The 19,108-nt window shown below is 33.2% G+C and overlaps 1 protein-coding gene across 3 annotated transcripts in view; it reads right to left on the reverse strand.

The window, feature by feature from the left end:
* Positions 1-19,108, reverse strand: part of GSK3B (glycogen synthase kinase 3 beta) — a gene marked incomplete at its 3' end in the record, with an annotated part of 155,776 nt that overhangs the window by 53,830 nt on the left and 82,838 nt on the right. For all 3 annotated transcript variants that reach the window (XM_084231066.1, XM_084231065.1, XM_084231064.1), the window contains exons 4-6: positions 13,480-13,590; positions 5,728-5,858; positions 2,310-2,416 (exon numbers count right to left, since the gene is read on the reverse strand). In XM_084231066.1, coding sequence (XP_084087192.1) covers positions 2,310-2,416; positions 5,728-5,858; positions 13,480-13,590 — 349 coding nt within the window. The remainder of the gene's footprint in view (positions 1-2,309; positions 2,417-5,727; positions 5,859-13,479; positions 13,591-19,108) is intronic.

Genomic DNA, 19,108 nt, shown 5'->3' on the forward strand with positions numbered 1-19,108 from the left:
AGTTTAAGATACTTCACAGGTAAGGAAATTAAGGCACAATAAAGCTCAATGGTTTGTTTAAGATAAAATTACTGAATAACAGCTGTACCTGGGACCCAAGTTTAATTCCCAATCAAGAAACCATTGTCTTGAATTAATTGTCTCACTGTCAGAGAGATTTCTTCAAGGGTCTGTCGAATCAATTCCTTATCTTAAAGAAGCCATTTGTTCTTAATCTCCCATTTCTCATCAAGAGAATGTAATTAGTCATTGGCCTTTGCTCTGACTAGATTTAAATATGACAATAATCTAGCCAGTACTAGCTTTGTTATCACTTCAAGAAAACACCATTGTTAATAATACTTCTAAAATATACCCAGTATTAGCATACTTCTAAGACCTTTGTTGTCCATTTACAAATCTTCCATAGTCTTAAGAGGTAAGTATCCTAAATCTAAACACAAGGGAGACCAAAGCTAGGCCTTTCAGGGTTCATAACACCCAAGTTGAATCTGTGTTATATAGTAACCCCTAAATCTGTAAAATCAGAATCTGGGTTTAGCCATGTAAAGAAAGGTTACTAGAAAGCAGGTACTCATAACAATCTGTGAACTGGTTTCTACTAGAGAAAACAAACGATATTGCCCTTCTTTTGTGAGAAGATTCCAAAGAACTGGTAGTCACAAGCATTTTTATGGAAGTAATATTCTCTCAACAAGGTCAAAGGTCAACATGTTTTCATTGTCAGATCATAATCAGATAATCTGGTCATATTTTTTAAAAAGCAAACAGCATCAATTTTAGGTAATTCCGTCATGACTCATTCCAGTATCTGGATGCAAATAACCAGAATCATACCTGTAAATAAAATATAAAGCAGCTGGAAAATCCAATGACATCTCCAACAATAAAGAGCTGACACTTGCTCTTGAGGATATGCAAGTTAACAAATACCAAAAAATAATATTATGCTATTTTTTGGCACCTTCACTGACAATTTATTTAATCCTCACTATCACTCATAAAGGCAGGCAAAATTGTTAGTAATGTCCAATTTACAGCTTAGCTAAATTATAATAAATCTAGAATTTATATCCAGTTCTATTCCAAGCAAAATGTCCTTTTCATGATTTCCTATTTGTCCCCTAACATATGCTATACAATTGTTTTGCTCATGCGCATACAGACACACACCATCCACTCCTCCTCTCCCCATGCTCCCAATATTATACTCTCTATTATCTGGGGCAGCAGGTATCAAAAAATATGCTTTGCAGAATTATAGGCCCCAGAACTTTTCAGAGTTCCTGACAGGTAAAGCTATTTTCATAAGAACACTAAGATGTTAACTGTCTTTTTCAATGTATTGACATTTGCTGCTGATGGTGCACAAGAAATGGCGGCTAAACTGCTGGCCCCTTCGTACAAAATGCCCTATATGCCTTTTGGCAACGTGTTTCTGTTGCGATATCTTTGTGCAAATCAGAGAATTTCTACCTGTATCAAGACAAAAGCTATCTGCATCCTAGCTTTTCTTAGTTTTCTATTACTGTGGTTTTTTGTTTCCTTTATATTTGCATGCTTTTGTTTCTATTTTTAGACTAAAGCATTCTCCTCAATAACAACTTATGACAATAAAATAACTCTGACTTCCACTTGCACACCTAGTCTAAGGCTGCTCCTCCTTTCTTAGCTTCATATTCATGTTCTGCTGATTATGCTATGTTCACTCCCACTAATGGAATAAATGGAGTAGAAAAGGAGGTCAATGGAGACTGAAACAGATTCTCTCTATTCAATTTTTTTCATCACTAAAAACCTTTCATGTGTATTTAACCAAAATATTAATGGAAAAATATTCAAAAAAATAAATTTTGAGTTAACTAAAATTAAATAAGCAAATGAAAGCACAGTAGGAATACCAAAATATGACCATCCTAAATTTCATCATCAACTTAAGGGATGCAAACTCTCTAACTGGTGAGTAGTGAGCAAGCTCAGAAATGGTATTTCAGTGGAATTTAAAAAAAAAGGAAAGTAAATGTAACTGAAGGATTTATTTGAAATTTTAAAGCTAAAAGCAAACATATTATATAGTAATAAATGAATAACTATTATTCTCTCTGATAGACCAAGTAGAGTAGCAAATACACCTTAAATTCTTAAAGTTCAAATTTTAGAAATTCTACACTTCTTTTGCATATCTTTGAGAAAGAACATATTTTAGGGCACATTCACATTTAAATGAAAGTACAGATGAGCAATAATAAATTATTAAAAGCAAGATATAAGTTATAATTATAAGTTGTATATTCAGATTCAGTACTTACCTATACTAGAGGTATAATCAGTGGCTCCAAAGATCAACTCTGGTGCCCTATAGTACCGAGAACAGATATACGAAACATTGGGTTCTCCTCGGACCAGCTGCTTTGCACTAATAAAAAAGATAAAAAGCAGAAATTCTTTAAATCTAAACCTTGAAAGAATATGAACTGTTATTTGTAACACGAATGTTTGTCTAAGATTCAAAAAAATTCCAACAATATACAAAAAAAGAATATGTGAACCATAACTATCTTTAACAAAATTAAGTTGTAACATCAGCACATTACTCTGAAAAAGAATAGTAAATTTTAAAGAATGCATTCTTAACAGTCACCTAAGGAGAAAGAGAAAGAAAAAGTCATAAGGATAAATTCTTTATTTCATCTGTTTCTCTGTCTCCTGAATTCTATCTCTAAATATCAAGAAGAGCAGAAAAGTAAGCAGTACCTCCCCCACCATAGTAATTAATTATAAGAATAAGTACTTGAAAATATACATCTTTTGAGGGTAGAAATTGCCCACTTTTAAAATTATACTTTTGACTCAGAGTGACTATCCCAAGGTTTGCAGAACCAATGAATATTTTTTACCATCTTGGTTAATTTACTGGCTGTCTAAAAATTCATTACCAATAAAAAAGCACTCTCCTTTAGAGTAGAGATGATTCACACCCTATGAATTCTAACTTTGCTGTCCTGAATTTAAATGTTCTCTTAATCCAAGATACCTTTCAAAATACTCTGTGGCCTGCATTTTGAAAAGTAAAGTAAAATTAAAATTAGTTTGTTTTGCAATGACTTTCAAATACTTGAAACACAAACTGAAATAAACTGATCAAGTTGCTAGCCACTTTGATGTACAATAAGAGCAAAGATAAATTCAGGAAATAAATGCAAACAAAATCAAAACTAAGTAAGCAACAAGAAAAACACAGACAGATTAAAAAGTATTCACAAGAGTTTTAAAGGCTGGGCTTTCTTTCATTTATGTCTGATCCATGATAATTCTTATCCTAACCTTTCCTTCCTTCATCACAAGTTTTGAAAGTGGAAGACCAATTTATTTTTTAACATTCTCCCCATGTACTACCTTAAATGAATATTCATTCATTTTTAGACTGCATGAAAATTAAGACACCTTTTCAGCCTAAAATGATCAAACCTTTCTACCTTTTAAAGGGTTTTTTTTAATTAACAAGATAAATCCCAGTTATAGTCAGAAACTTCACTATAAGATAAAAGAATATTGCAAACTTTACAACCCATAATTTTTTACTTTTCACTACTTGATAGAACTACCTTCTTTCTCTTCAGGTGAGATTATCTGCAACTCCCTGCCTATTGAAAGTGAGGATGTTCAACACTATTTATTTACAGTCCAGGAAACCCAAGTAGCCCTTCACTTACTTCCAGACCCCATATTTCATCCACTAACAAGTATAACAAGAAAGGTATACTATTTTGTTCAGGTCATCACTAACCTGATACTAAGAGTCTAAAATGTATCTCAAACTCTGCTTGCCCAAAATAACAGTTAAAAACAAAAACAGCAGCTTTGTTATCAGGTTTATATAAGTGAGCTATGACCAGAAAAGTAAAGTATTCCAAACTTACTAGAACAAAGCAATCTCTGTATCTCAGTAGAATGGTCCACAGCAACAGCATTTGATATCACGGTGAGAACAGAAACTCTACTAAACATGATGTCTCATAGTCTTTTTATAGAACATACCAGTCAGTCACTCAGTGGCTAAGACAACCCATAACAATAAAACTCATCTGACTTGGAAAGTTTGTCTTAGAGACAGTTAAATAGTGGTACTTTGTTACAAACATCAACTTCAAAGAGTTTTAATTTAATATCCTTCACCCTTCCTGAAGGTTGAAGGGACATCTATATCTGCAAAATGAGTTGGGTCCTGTGGTAAGTGCTAAGAAACTATATAAAGGAGATGGTCTAAGAAAGAATTAACTCATGATGGAAAAGAAGTGCTTGTTTAATGAAAAAAACAAAACAAAACAAACAAACAAAAAAACCCACAAACCTGGAGAGATGCAAGGTATATTGAGGTGTCTTAGAAAATGAGAGAAGAGAAATTTCTATAAGGGAATTATACCAGAGAGGAAGTAGGTTATTTGCCTTAGTTAATAGGGATCTTAACTTGATTTCATGTTAACAGATTAGATCAGAGAAATACAAGATATTGAATACTAAGGAAATGAAAAGAATGAAGTCTTATTACACAATATATTGCCAAGGAATCAGTTTAAGAAAACAAAGGATGCTGGAATTTTCAGAAAACAAGGGAGAATAAGAGACTACATTACAGAAGAAAGGAAGAAAATACTGCTGCTGGATCTTTTACCTTCTTCTAAGTTGAAGTTAACTATGAAGTTAAAAAAAAAGACACATAGCAGTACGAAACAGTCATTCTTTTCTTAAAATTAGTTGTATTAAGTAAGGAATATATGATACATAACAAAAATTCAAACAATACAAAAGTACAAGCAATAAAAAAGAAAGTTTCCCAAGCTACTTTTAGTGTATTTCCAGCTTCCCTTCCTAGGGGCAATCAATTTATGGGCTTATTATGTATTATTTCAGAAATAAACTAAACATCTATCTGTATACACGGATTATACTCTGTGTTTTTAAAACATAAAAGGGAACATACTATACAGTTTTGGCCTTACTTTTTACTTAATATTTCTTAGAGATCATTTGTTTTCTTTCTTTTCTTTTTTTCTTTTTTTTCTTTTTTTAAAGATTTATTTATTTATACAAGCGCTGGATACAGTCAGAAGCGCGGGGAGGGTGAGAGAATTCACCAGAGCCAGAGCGGGGAGCAGAGCAGGCAGAAGGACCGAGGTATACTGCTGAGGGGAGCAGCGGGCGGCAAGAGAGGTCTGCGCGCCATGTGGGACCCTCCTCTGGTGGCCAGGAGCAGCCGGGGATAGAACCAGCGCTGCAAAGGCTGCGGGCAGCTTCGCAACCCAGCGCTCAACCGCTGTGCCACCAGAGAGGCCCGAGATCATTTTTCAATTCATAGTTGCTTCTTTCTTTTTCATGGCTGTGTATATTACATTAAATGTATATGTACCATAATTTATCTGGTTATTTTCCTACTGTGACATTTATAGAAAATGCTGTGATAAAACCCATGTATATGTGTACTATTTTACAAATGTAGAAGCATTTCTAAGGGAGTAATTTCTAGGATTTAAACTGCTCAATGGAAGACTACACAGATTTATACTTCTGACAGAAATTACCAAAAGTAGAAACTGTATTCATTTATACTCGCTAAACAAAATCTACCATATTTTAAAACTGACATCATAAAAGGAATATATTTTAAAAGAGTAGATAGGGAAAGATGAGAGAGGGAAAGGAACGGAGAAGAAAAGAGAATTAGCTTACCTTCCAAAGTCACAGAGTTTTAAGACAGCTGTATCAGGATCCAACAAGAGGTTCTGTGGTTTAATATCCCGATGGCAGATTCCAAAGGAATGGATATAGGCTAAACTTCGAAATAGCTGATACATATACAACTGCAATAAATAGTAAAAATAAATTGAATACTTTTGCTCCCAAATGAATCAGAATCCTAAGTAGTAAATAACAGATTTTCAGAACAGAATACATGAAAAACTAAGCATTATCAGTATTCAATCTTCCTGTAACAAATTTCATGTTGTTTTATTATTAGCTAAAGTTTCATTAAGCACATTATAGATGCACCCTTTAAAAACCTAGAAAAATAAATTTTACAAGAGTACTTTATAAATTTTTATTTTACTAGCATCTATTTCATATTTCACCACAAGCCAGTTAAAGTTTTGTTTTTTTTTTAAGCACACACACAGACACACACAAGCTCAGAGAGGTAGTCCAAATAATGTGACTAGTAAGCAGCATGTGAAGACCAGAAGCCCAGTCTTCTGTTTATTAAGCTCACCATTCCTTAAAAATATTTGCAATTTCATCTTTAAAACAATATTTTTCTGAGATGTCAGTCCCAGGGGTTACTCATACCTAGGAAAACATATGGACTAAAAAAAAAATTAGTCATCAGTGATGTGTCAAGACATTAATAACCCTGTTGATAGCCATCACCATTCTGTTCATATTCTTCAGAAATACAAGAATTTAAAATACTTAAAAACAAATCCTGCTGGACTACTGACATCAAATTTTAAAGAAAAGTATGTTTCAATTTTATTAAAAAATTTTATTATTAAAAAAGATACACTGAAAAACTAGATCTGCATGGAAGAAACAAACTGTTGACTAGGAAACAGAGAGAATTTAATGACAAAGTATGTCTACCTTAAATCTTCTATTTATCCCAAGGTCAGTATTCTGGTTCAGTATTCTGGTTCAGTATAGTCACCTTCTGACTCAAATTTATATACCATGAGGCCTCCCTGATGGCGCACAGGTTAAAGTCTCAGTGCTATCAAGCTTGCCAATCACTGCAGTATGAGTTCAAGCCCCAGCTAGGGAGCTAACTTAACCCACATGGCGTGGCAGACCTCTCGTCTCACTCACTGCTCCCCTAAGCAATGTTATTGCAGTCGATCAGCCTATTCTGTACCCCACTCTGTCTCTGGTGAATCCTCTCACCCGCCACACCTCCTGCATATACCCCAGTTCTTGTATGCATAAATAAATCTTAAAAAATTATATACCATGGAAAAATAATTTTTAGAATTATTTAAACCAAAAATACCAGTGTCTTGGTAAAATAACATCACTAACATAAAGACAGTTAAAGATTAGAAAAAGCATTGACACAGGGCACCATTCTCTACCTTCCCTTAGGTAGCCATGATGAAAACTGCAGACAGTGGAATTTCAGTATATCCTTAATGATATACTGAACTAGAGGGGTAAGACATTTTAAAAATGGAACATAATGTAAAATGTATAGATAAGATCTTCAATAAGGTCAACATTTTGCCACCAAAATTATAACTAAGGAATTTAAAATTAAGGTATTGTTATAAATTTAAAAGCTTTATAATTCTATTATTATATCATTACTCACAGAATCATTGTTCAAGTTCTTATGCTTACTCTCAGTTTTATGAGTTTACTACTACTACAAAAATGAGCTCCCATTGGAAATTGAGTTCAGACTATTTTAAAACAAAAGGAAAGAGTCTACTAAATCTGTGTCAGCATCCTAAGAATCAGTATTACCAAGAATCAATGGGATAAGTGTTTTCTTTGTCAAAAATGCTTAAGAGATTAAGCAAAGCTAAGGTATCGTTTTACTGTATTTATTCATCTGAAAGATCTATCTCCATTCACTACACTTTATATTTTGAAGTCAAGAATAAAATATACTGTTTTATATCTTTTTATGGTTCTTTGACTCTGTAAAAGTATATTTAAAGGAAAACCGAGACTTTCTATAGAAGGAAAAGAGACTATTTTACTAACTAGAAGGATACCAACAATGAGAAAAAAATGACTTTTCAGGTACTAGGCACTTTTCTAAGTGTTTTGCACACATTATTTCATTTAACACTATGTAACAGATACTCCCAAGTTTTCTATTTTACTTATAAAGTAACCGAGGCATGGAGAGGTTAGGCAATTTGTCTATTATAATATACTTAGTATTTTGTAGTGGCCAAGGTAAGAATGCCTCTTCAATTATGATTACTTTATTTCACCATATTTTTATTTTATTAAAGTAAAACAATGTAATCATTAAAAAACGTCATCACTAGGGCCTTCCCTGGTGGTGCAAGTGGTTGAGCGCCGCGCTGTGAAGCAGTCTGCAGCCTCTGCATCACCGGTTCAATCCCAGCCAGCTGGCGAGGGTCCCACACAGCACAGCAGACCTCTCCTGTCTCTTCGCTGCTCCCCTCAGCAGTGTATTTCGTTAGTCTGCCTGTTCTGTTCCCCACTCTGTCTCTGGGGAATCCTCTCACCCTCCCACGAACCTGGCCTGTACCCCGGTTCTTGTATAAATAAATAAATCTTTTTAAAAAAATGTGATCACTAAATAAAAGACTAGAAGGATAAAGCCTTAGAAACTCAGAGGTAGTACGCATATTCTATAATTCGAGATTTATTTAACTTGTACTTTCACCCATTTTTATCTATTCCAGCAATCATTCTGTGAGATATAAATTTATCCTCATTTTACAGGCGAGGTAATCAATGAGTTGAAAGCAATCTGAACACAGTAGCAAATTTATCAAATTTTACTCAAGTTCAGTGTTAGTTCCTCTGTTTTATACAAATAATAACAATTTTGTTTGTGATTCACAAAAATGCATCCAATTCTCCAATGTATTCAGACTGTTCTTAAACATGTCTTTTCAATTAAAAACATTTAAGTTCACAATGATGATCTGCCACACATCTGTTTTAGAATTGTATTTTAAAACCCAGTTAGTTATAAAAGATGCTCTTTAGAAAAGTAAAGGTATTCAAAAACTTTTTTATACATTTTTAACTAATATCAACTACAAAATGACCAGGACTATAAAAAGGATGAGGTTCAAAACAATAAGGTCACAAAACACAATTGCCCCCAGAAAAAGTAAAAGTTAATCAATTATAAAGAAATGCAGTTGCCATTTTGACAATATTTATGTCAAACAAGTTGTTATGAGATGGTGAGATCCATGAGACCATCCTTGTATTTCAAAGCGTTTCCCCCCACAAAAAAAAAAAACCTGTTTTCATAAAACTATGTAGAATAAATAAGCAAATGAGATAAACATCAATTCCAGACAATGTTTCATTTCTAGGCCCTTAAACTTATCTGTGTCCTCAAAGAATAATGTCCAGGCACAAGAATGTGTTAGGGCTTGCTTTGTATGTCAACTTTAATATGCATGACAATCTTATTTTCTTGTTTAAAATACAGGATGCCAGATAATTGGGTCCAAATATATGCTATCAAAAATATAGAAAAGACATGTGTACCTGGTTCTTTATTACAAACTTATTTGTAATAATGATTTAAAACACTGAAAGGAAAAACAATCTAACTATGATTAAATGTTTGGCTGAATAAATTACAGTACAGTCACAGATAAATATGCAACTATAAAAAGAAAGCCGAAATATCTTTATCCATATTAGTACAGTGATTTGCAGGATGTATTTTTAATTAAAAAAGCAAGATAGAGGGAAATGTATACATTATGTAACCATTTACATTAAAAAGAGGCACTGGAGATAATTATACATATTTGCTTATTTTAAAAATGATAGATTTTAGGATATACTATACAGATATTTTTAGTAGTTAACTATGGGAAAGGGAAGGGATAAGGCAGAGGGAACAGGCATAAAAGTTGAATTTATTTGACTGCATTAGCTTGTTCTATAGTTTTTACTTTGAAAACATGTAAATATATTAATTTTGAAATAAAAGTAAAATTAATTTGAAAAATGTCAAACAAAATCTAGTTTTAAAAAGTGAACAAAAAAAGAACTAAAAACTGAACCAAAAAAAGTTAAATGAAACAATGTTTACTGAGGCATAATTACACAGGGAATTATTCAATTATTTAGCTTTTTTAAAAACTGAAAAAATTGGGCCTCCCCGGTGGCGCAGTGATTGAGCGCTGGGTTGCGAAGCTGCCCGCAGCCTCTGAAGCGCCGGTTCAATCCCCAGCTGCTCCCCAGCCACTGGAGGAGGGCCCCACTTGGCGGGGAGACCTCTCCTGCCGCCCGCTGCTCCCCTCAGCGGTGTACTTCGGTCCTTCTGCCTGCTCTGCTCCCCGCTCTGGCTCTGGTGAATTCTCTCACCCTCCCGTGCTTCTGACTGTACCCAGTGCTTGTATGTATGTATGTACAAATCAATCAATCAATCACTCAATAAATCTTTAAAAAAAAAAAAAAACAACTGAAAAAATTTATTCACCCCTAATGTGATACACCATGGAAATAAATAGAGACTCCAAAAGTTCTTTAATTATCTTCAATTGATGGTAAAGTGTTGTGATTATTATTTTAGGATTACTGTATATAAAGTGTGGGATAAAACAATTATACTATCACTGAAAAATGGAATTTTTAGTATATAAGAACAGAAATACAGATGTAAGACAGTTAAACCACCTTCCAACAATTTTAAATTAGAAATATCAATGTGAACTTATGGATTAAAAAAAAAGATATATATATTTTTTCTTTCACTGTAATATTTGTTTATTTTTAACACCATTCTTCATTTTTGTACAATGTATGCTTTCTCATCTCAGTTATAGTCCCCGTGGAATTCCCACCACCAATTCACCTGTGTTATATTTTATCTTTGAAAAAAAAAATACATTTTTTAGCTTGTCCTAGTATTTTCCTTAAAAAAATAAGAAAAAAACAAAAACAAAACCACACCACCCAGAAACAATAATCAATAGTGTGGCAATTTGCACCACTAACAGTCACACTGTGGTCTCTAAGTGCTATTTTCCAGTAAAAGGATAAGGTCTCTGAAGAAAAGGCTGACTCCAAGTCTATGGAAGAAATATAAAAGATGAATCTAAATCTCTATCCATGCTAGAAAGCCAGGAAGTTATAAAAAATTATCAACTCACAAGAAACATTAAAACAAAAACATGGAACAAAATACCACATTGTTAGCTTTTGGAAGATGTTGCAGAAACAACTAATTATGATAAATTTTCATGAATAAAGGGAATTAATCAAATATATATACTGCTTGTCTTATATAAACTGTGCTTTAGGAGAAACAAATAGTTGACACAAGAAAATTTCTCTTTATGGAAGTATAAATTAAAAAGGAATAGTAACAGTATCAACAGTTTATAACCCTTGATAAATTAATGGTCATAAGCCATTTTCTACACAAAAAAGAAGATGTTATGTTCTTCCTTATAAAAGCATTCTATCTTACATACAAAATAGTTTTGATTTCTATAAATATATACCTAAAAAGACCAATTTATAGACAAAGCAAAATACTTAGGAATATATTAATAACACTACTGTGAAAACCAGACCAAGAAATTATTGATTAAATGACCCAGGTTTTTTTTTTAAAAGTTTGAGAGAGAAAAAAAGAACCTATAGATTAAAAGAAAAATCAGAAGTGAATCAGTCAATTATAATGTAATCTATGGATCTCACTTGGATCCCAATTTAAACAAAGGAACTTTAAATGAATGAATGAATACATTAAATAAATAAATTAAACATATAGCAGGAATATAATGGTAACTGAATATTCAAGGCACTAACTAAATGTTATTTATTTGTATAGGCAAGACAGTGATATTGCACTTATGTATTTAGTCCCTATCTTTTATATATCTATCTGAAATACTTAAAGATGAAAACCATATCTGTGATTTGCTTCAAAATAAATGAAGTGGGGAGCAGACATGGCATAGATAACACAAGAGTGACCATTAATTACTGATGCTGTGAGATGTATACATGGGAGTTCATTACTCTATTTTCTCTACTTTTATTTGTATTTGCAGTCTTCAGTAGCAAATATTTAGGGTCTATACAGGGGTCTTGATATAAGCAAAAAATTTCTGCAAACAGATACAGGAAAAGAAAACCATTTGGCACATTTCATGCTAGTAAGTGACAGGTGTTGCACAGCTAAGGATCAATGCAGATCTGCTAAAAGGCAAGTAAATTTGGAGAGTAGATTCAACAAGGGTACTGTATAGCCATCTCTTTTCCAAGGAAATTTTGCCAATTCAAAGAAACATGACACTTTAAACACTTTTTTATAACACTGTTTTTGTTTTAATAGTAATTTGCATAGATTTTTCTTATTAGAGGAAGAATGAAATATTTTATTACACTCACATTATTCTATAATCACTTAGTGTTTATTTGCTGAATTAGAGTTAGAACGAAAACTGTTAGCATTTGCACCTCTTATCACATATCCACAAATCATTTTTTGATTCAGTGCAAAAATTGTCTATTACTTTTATTTTACAGTCCCAAAAATATTTCATCATATGTCAAGTTCATCTTATAGACCAACAATGCTATATTGTTCAGTACAATTTTACCAACAAGTAGCAATGTTGGGTCTCAAAACTAATTCCTCAGGAATTAAATACAGGGTTTTTCTGCTTCATAAATGTGTCAGTGCTCTGCATCACTGGAGTTACAAGGTAGGTAGAATAATATCATCATTCCAAACTAAAAAACTCAAAGATTAATATAGACTGAGGTAATTTAAACTACTTTGCTGGTTATCTTGAATTGAACCTGCTATTTTAAAACCAGAATAAAGTACTAAAGCAAACTTATAGTAAAAAACCTGTGTTTTCTAGTTCCCATTGTATCAATTTAATCATAACATCCACCAAGTTTTGTAAGCCCAAATAAAACTAAACTGGAATCAATTTTTTTTTAATTCTTAGTGCTGAATTCAACAGGAATCCTGGGCTCTTGCCAAAATCATTTAGCTACCCAAGTGGGGCTTTGCTGCCCATGTATTATTATAAAATGTAAAACTGTAACTAATGAGTTAAAACTGAAATAATCTGATGTTAAGTCATTTTATTTTCTACAGTCATTTCTATTTAAGGGTAAACTGCAAAAAACATATTTAGAGATCTGAACTTTGAAACTTAACACCCAGTTAATTCTCACAATGTCACAGTTAATAAATCACTTGTTTCTAATCATGTACCACAACTTTAATCAAAATTATGCTATATAAATTCTTAGTCATGCATCAAATAAACAAGATGACACTGATAGACATACTGAAAATTAAGTGACACTTTGGTATGCCTATTAAAAATTATCAAATCTTAAACTTCAGTTACAGACACCATAAATAGCTCTATACATGGCAATAAAAACATTGAGTTTGATCATACTTAAAAATTCTTTATAACTTTACATATGTCTGCTATTTACCATGTGGCACCATAAAGATATCAGAAATTAAAAGAATTTAAACTCCTAATTGGATGCGAGAAAGATAAGTAACTTTAGCTTTAGAAATTGGGTGTCAGAAAGGTAAGTAACTTTAGCTTCGCAATCTTTTAAAATTTTACAAGAGTTTAATGAAGCACTAACAATACCTTCTTCATCCCTCAGTATTACAAGCAATAAATAGTTAAAACACACCCAGCATTCTCCCGTGGCTCATAATAAGTACTTTCTAAATTGGTGAATTGCTTCATTTTTACATACCTTGACATAGATCACAGGGAGCGTCTGTTTGGCTCGACTATACTGTCTGGCAACTCTGTATACTGTTTCCGGAACATAGTCCAGCACCAGATTAAGATAGACCTCATCTTTCTGAAAGAGTTTATTAAAAACAAACAAAAGAACAAGATTAGACAGTAGTTTTTTAATATACAAATTAAATTCTCTATACATGCACTTATTCAGATTTTTAGATTCATGTGTTCAATTTAATTAAACAAGTCATTAATACAACTGTAATAGTAAAACAATCTACTACACCTTTTTACTAAAAATTTGATGAAAAAATATAGCCATTTCAACACCATTAAGGAGTTCCAATCATACTTAAATTAGTGTTTTGGCTACAATTATTTTAGTGGATATAACCTGCCGTAAAATTTCACATTTTCTAGTTTGAAAATCAATTCTTTTTTATCAGAAAATGTATGATGGCAGTAGGATGAGTACTGAATTAGGGGCCAAATAAATGTGAAGTTCTAGCCCTATCTCTGCTACTAATTGATGTATGCAAATCACTTAGTCTCTCTATGCTTCAGTTTTCTAACTGTAATATGAAAAGCTGGACTAGGTGTTATGCAAAATTTCTCTAACCTTGACAAAAAGATTCTATGGTTCTCTGACAGTCTATAAATAGGACCACCACTTGTCTTCTACAATTAACTGAAAGAAAAAGAAAAACTTAGAAGGCAGCGAGTTACCATACTCACAAGTTTACTGCAGGTCATATGTTTAAACATCCATTCTCAGCAGCACAAAGACACCAATCCAAGATCAGTGGAGAGAAAGAAGGGAATTCCAACTAAGTACCAAGTAGGAAAGAGGAACAGAGCACTACCCTTACCCTGCTCATGTGAACAATATCAGATAGGCAAACTGAAGCAGAAAACAAAGTTGAGAATCACTGTATTCAAGTCTAGAATAAGCTGAGTGGGAAAAACTGCAGGTAAACAAACTTTCACAATCTTCCCAATTTGAAATCATCTTACCTAGCAGACTGAAGTAGAAAATTTCAATTTTTAGCATTTACTGAGCATTTTCTATATGTCAGTAGCCACCACAGAGGAAGTAAGCATGTAGTTATAAGAGAGATGAATCTAAATTGAGTATGAAAGAGCATTTCAGGAAGAGAGAAAATAGTTCAGTGAGATAGCATGTCAGTGACCTTTACTACCTTTCCACAGATCCTCACTTTCATGTTATCCTCTCTCCCCTCCATAATCAACATAAATTCTACCATCTATCATAACCCTTACTCACTAACACCAGGGTAAGGAAGCAACAGCAAAGGCCCAATGAATGTTTTTACAAATAAAGTCTTAAACCAGAATACAGCGAGGCTCATTCACTTTAAGTATTATTTATGGCTACTTCTGGGCTACAACAGCATAGTTGAGAAGTTGTGACATCACATAGCCCACAAAACCAAACATCTATGAAAAAGTTTGCTGCATGTTTTCTAGCATATACTCGGTTCTGTGTCATACTGACATAAAGCACAATTTACAATCTAGCAAGTATTTCTCACAATGGTTCAATTTTCCTACTTATCATTTTTATGAAACTGCTCTCTAACTGCTGAGATAACCATTCCTTTATCAACTCCACTCTAAAACCACTTTTGAGTAAGAAGTTTAATGAGAAAATTTTGATCATACTTAACAATTCAACAGGAGCTGGGATAACTTCATTTTACATTTGGAAAACAGATGCTGCTAAGATGGTTCGATCATAGGCCAGATGATTTTTAAGGTCAAGGAAACATAACTGCTTGAGGCTACAGTGTTAAATAGAATCATGATATGATTCTAAAAATTTGATGGTATGCAAAGCAGCATATCAGAAAATCCAGTAAGATATTCAGGAAGGTATCAAGGTAGCATCATGGTGTTTTCCCCAGAATTGGATTTTCTAGACTTAGATTAGGGGAAAATAATCAAAATAAACACTTTTTCTCTTAGGTGTGTGCCAGAAACAGGAACACTAGAGTACCCCCTTATCTCAGGGGATACAGCTCAAGACCCCTGATTCAGATATCAAGTAGATACCTGAAGCTGCAGATAGGACTGAACCTTACCTTATACTATGTTTTTTCCTATACATACAAATTCAAGATAGTTTAATTAATAAATTAGAATAAGGATAATAACCTTGAATAACAGACAAGGGGGTACTACTATAATAACAGCAAAGTAGGTGTGGATTAGAAAAAAGAGAAATACTCTTTTGTTTGGAAGATTCGGGGAAGGAGTGGGGGAAGGGGATGAGTACCTAGCATAAAACAATGATTATGGCAAGTTTCATCCTTATTCTCATACCGTCAAATAAAATAACTATAAGCTGTTTAGGAAAATAATGTCAATTTTGTTATATAACAAAGTAACTTTTATACTATTTAAAAACAACCAAGTGAAAAAGAATACCTCTTGCTTACTAAATGACAGAGGGCTAATTTGTTTTTGTTGAAAATATAAATATCTTTTGGAAGCCAATTTAAAAAGATCAACATTCAAACAGAAAAAAAGGAAAGGAGCATGAACAGATGGTCATAAAAATGGCCAACAAAAATACAGAAAGATGTTCAAACCTCATTCATAACAAAATGTAATAAACATACCAATTTCACCTATCAAACTGGAAAGAAAACTCAATCTGTTAAAACTAAGTACTGAAACAAGGGTCATTGTCCAATATACACCATCACATTTCTGGTGAAAATATGAATTTGTGCAAGCTTTTGGGAAGTCAGCAGCTGATATGTTCAAAGTGAGGACACAGACACCCAATCTGATTCAGCAATACTATTTCTAGGAATTAAATCTATGAAAAAAAATTCTGTGTGTGCATGAGAACAAACAAAAGGTAAGGTTTCTGACCAAGAAACTGAAAATAATCTGCAAGCCTGAGAATAAAGACATGCTCAGAAGCAATCAAACCAACAAAAATGCCCACATTACTGGGGGTTATGTCAAAGGAGCACAAGAACTGACAGAGCTCCAATGGCCAAAGCTGGAGCAGTTTGAGCAATAAAATAAAGTAGTATTAGATCATAACCCCAAGTATAAGTATGCACAAGTCACACTGATATAAATAAATGACTAAGTAGGTTAATAAAGAGAGAAGAGACAATGTCTTGTATAAAATAAATCCAAAAACTACATGTAGATACTCTGCCTTTAAGGAGGAGAAGAATAATTAAAGAGGAGAATAAAAATCTCCCCCTTCTTAGGTGTGGGGATGTGCTTAGCGAGCTCTTACTAAAGAACACAGCACGAAAAGGTGGAAAAAACAGTAACTTTATATTAGAGAAAACTGAAAAATGCTAGGTCAGGTGATCAATGTTAGTAACAAGTAACAAATCACGTAGATGACATGTACCTTTGATATGATGTGATGGAAATGACACTGTGGTATTTCTCCAATAACTTATAGCCCCAGATTATTATGAGATAAACATCAGAAAATTTCAATAGTAAGTGATCAAAATAAAATGTCCCACTCAGTGATCCTCAAAATTGTCAGGGTCACATACCAAAAAAAAATCTGAGAAATTACCATAGTCAAAAGAAGACTAAAGAGACATAATATCTAAATATAATGTGGCATTCTAAATGATATCATAGAACAGAAAAATGACATTATGTAAAAACTAAGAAAATCTTAAACTAATCTTAAATTGATGTATTAACACTGGTTCCTTAATTGTAACAAATATAAGAATATAAATATTAACAATAGAGGAAACTGGGTACAGTGTCTACACATATAAACACAAAGAGATTTACTGTTAATATTGTTGGAAAAGTGGGGGACATGCTCCCTAAAATGTTATTATACTTACATATGATATAAGCATTCACATATGCATACAGAAAATTCACCTCTATAGAAAGGAAATTGGAGATTTATGAACTAGGGTAATGAAGTTTTTACTCATATCCATTGTCCTACTGTAGTCCATATTACAATATCCATGTAATAATATAGTTTATATTTCAATATGTATGTAACAATATATTACTTTTGCTAAAATATTAAAGTGACACAAAAAAAAGGTGGTAATTGATATTCAAAAGAAACTCCCAGAATTCACATTTTGAAGCAGATGACAGTTACTATTTCATTTGCTAGCAGTAACATTTTTAATTTCTGAGGTCATGACAAATCATCTACACCTCAAGAGTTTTGCACTACCGACATATTCATTTCCTAAAACATGTTACCATTTCATCAGTAAAAGTTTTATCCAGATAATGAATATACCATTTTAAGAGAAATCAATGTAACTAATTTCTGATCTTAGTTAGGCAAACCTATTTCAGTGAATAAAATTTTCTGCTATTATTGATTCTCATACAGTAATGGAAGGTGGAGGGAAAAGGAAACAAAAAGTTACATTTTATAAACTTGACCTATGTACACATTTTTGTATAACTTTGCAGAGCCTTTCATTTGTATACTGTTTCTATAACTTGGGATTTCATTTAATTAAAAATAAATGGGCAGTTGAGCGTTGGGTTGCGAAGCTGCCCGCAGCCTCTGCAGCGCCGGTTCAATCCCCGGCTGCTCCCCAGCCACTGGAGGAGGGTCCTACATGGCGCGCAGACCCCTCCTGCTGCCCGCTGCTCCCCTCAGCAGTGTGTTTCGTCAGTCTGCCTGCTCTGCTCCCCGCTCTGGCTCTGGTGAATTCTCTCACCCTCCCGCGCTTCTCACTGTACCCAATGCTTGTATAAATAAATAAAAATAAATCTTAAAAAAAGGTCTTTAATTAAAAATAACAAAAAACCCTTTTCATAAATGTCAATTTATCTTTACCCAGATTACTTAAAAACCCACTTCTACTATCTCAGCCTCACTCTCCCACTACTATTCATATACTAACATACATACTTCATGTATTAGAAATTTCAACATGTATCATGTTATCTTCCATACAGACTAGGCTGTTTAACTCCACCAAGCCTTTCAAACATCCTGTGCTTCAAACATGACACACACCTACTCTGCAGTATTAAACAGCTTTTATTTGGCCTTGAAAACTCTGAACAAGTATCACCTCTTTTTTTTTTAATTTTTATTTATATATATTTTTACATTGTTGTTCATTGTTTGACTTCTCTCAGGTGGAATCCCCATAAAATTACCACCAATAAGACAGTCATGAACCATCACCATAGTCTCTTCTCCCGTTCCCTGCCCTGTTTTGCTCTTTCTCCCTCCCCTGCTGAATGTCTCTGATTTGTTGCTTGCCTGCTAGTTAGCTTTGTCTCCCCATCCCTTGTATGCTTCCCCTATGTTCCTCCTGTAAGTCAAAACATCCAAAATTTCCTTCTGACTTATTTCGCTGAAGATAATCCCTTCCAGTTTCCAGCCATGTTGCTGTGAATGGCTTGAGTTTATCTTTTTGATTGCTGAGTCATATTCCAACTGTGTATAATATATACCACATCTTTTTGATCCAGTCATCTGTTTTGGGGTATTTAGGTTATTTCCTTGTCTTAGCTATCATAAATATTACTGCAATAAACAGGTATCTTTTTGGATTAAAGTTTTTGTGAACTTTGGGTAGATCCCAAGAGTGGTATTGCTGGGTCATATGGTAGCTCCATTT

Source organism: Talpa europaea, assembly GCF_964194135.1.
Source record: "Talpa europaea genome assembly, chromosome: 4".
NCBI classification, from domain to species: Eukaryota; Metazoa; Chordata; class Mammalia; order Eulipotyphla; family Talpidae; genus Talpa; species Talpa europaea.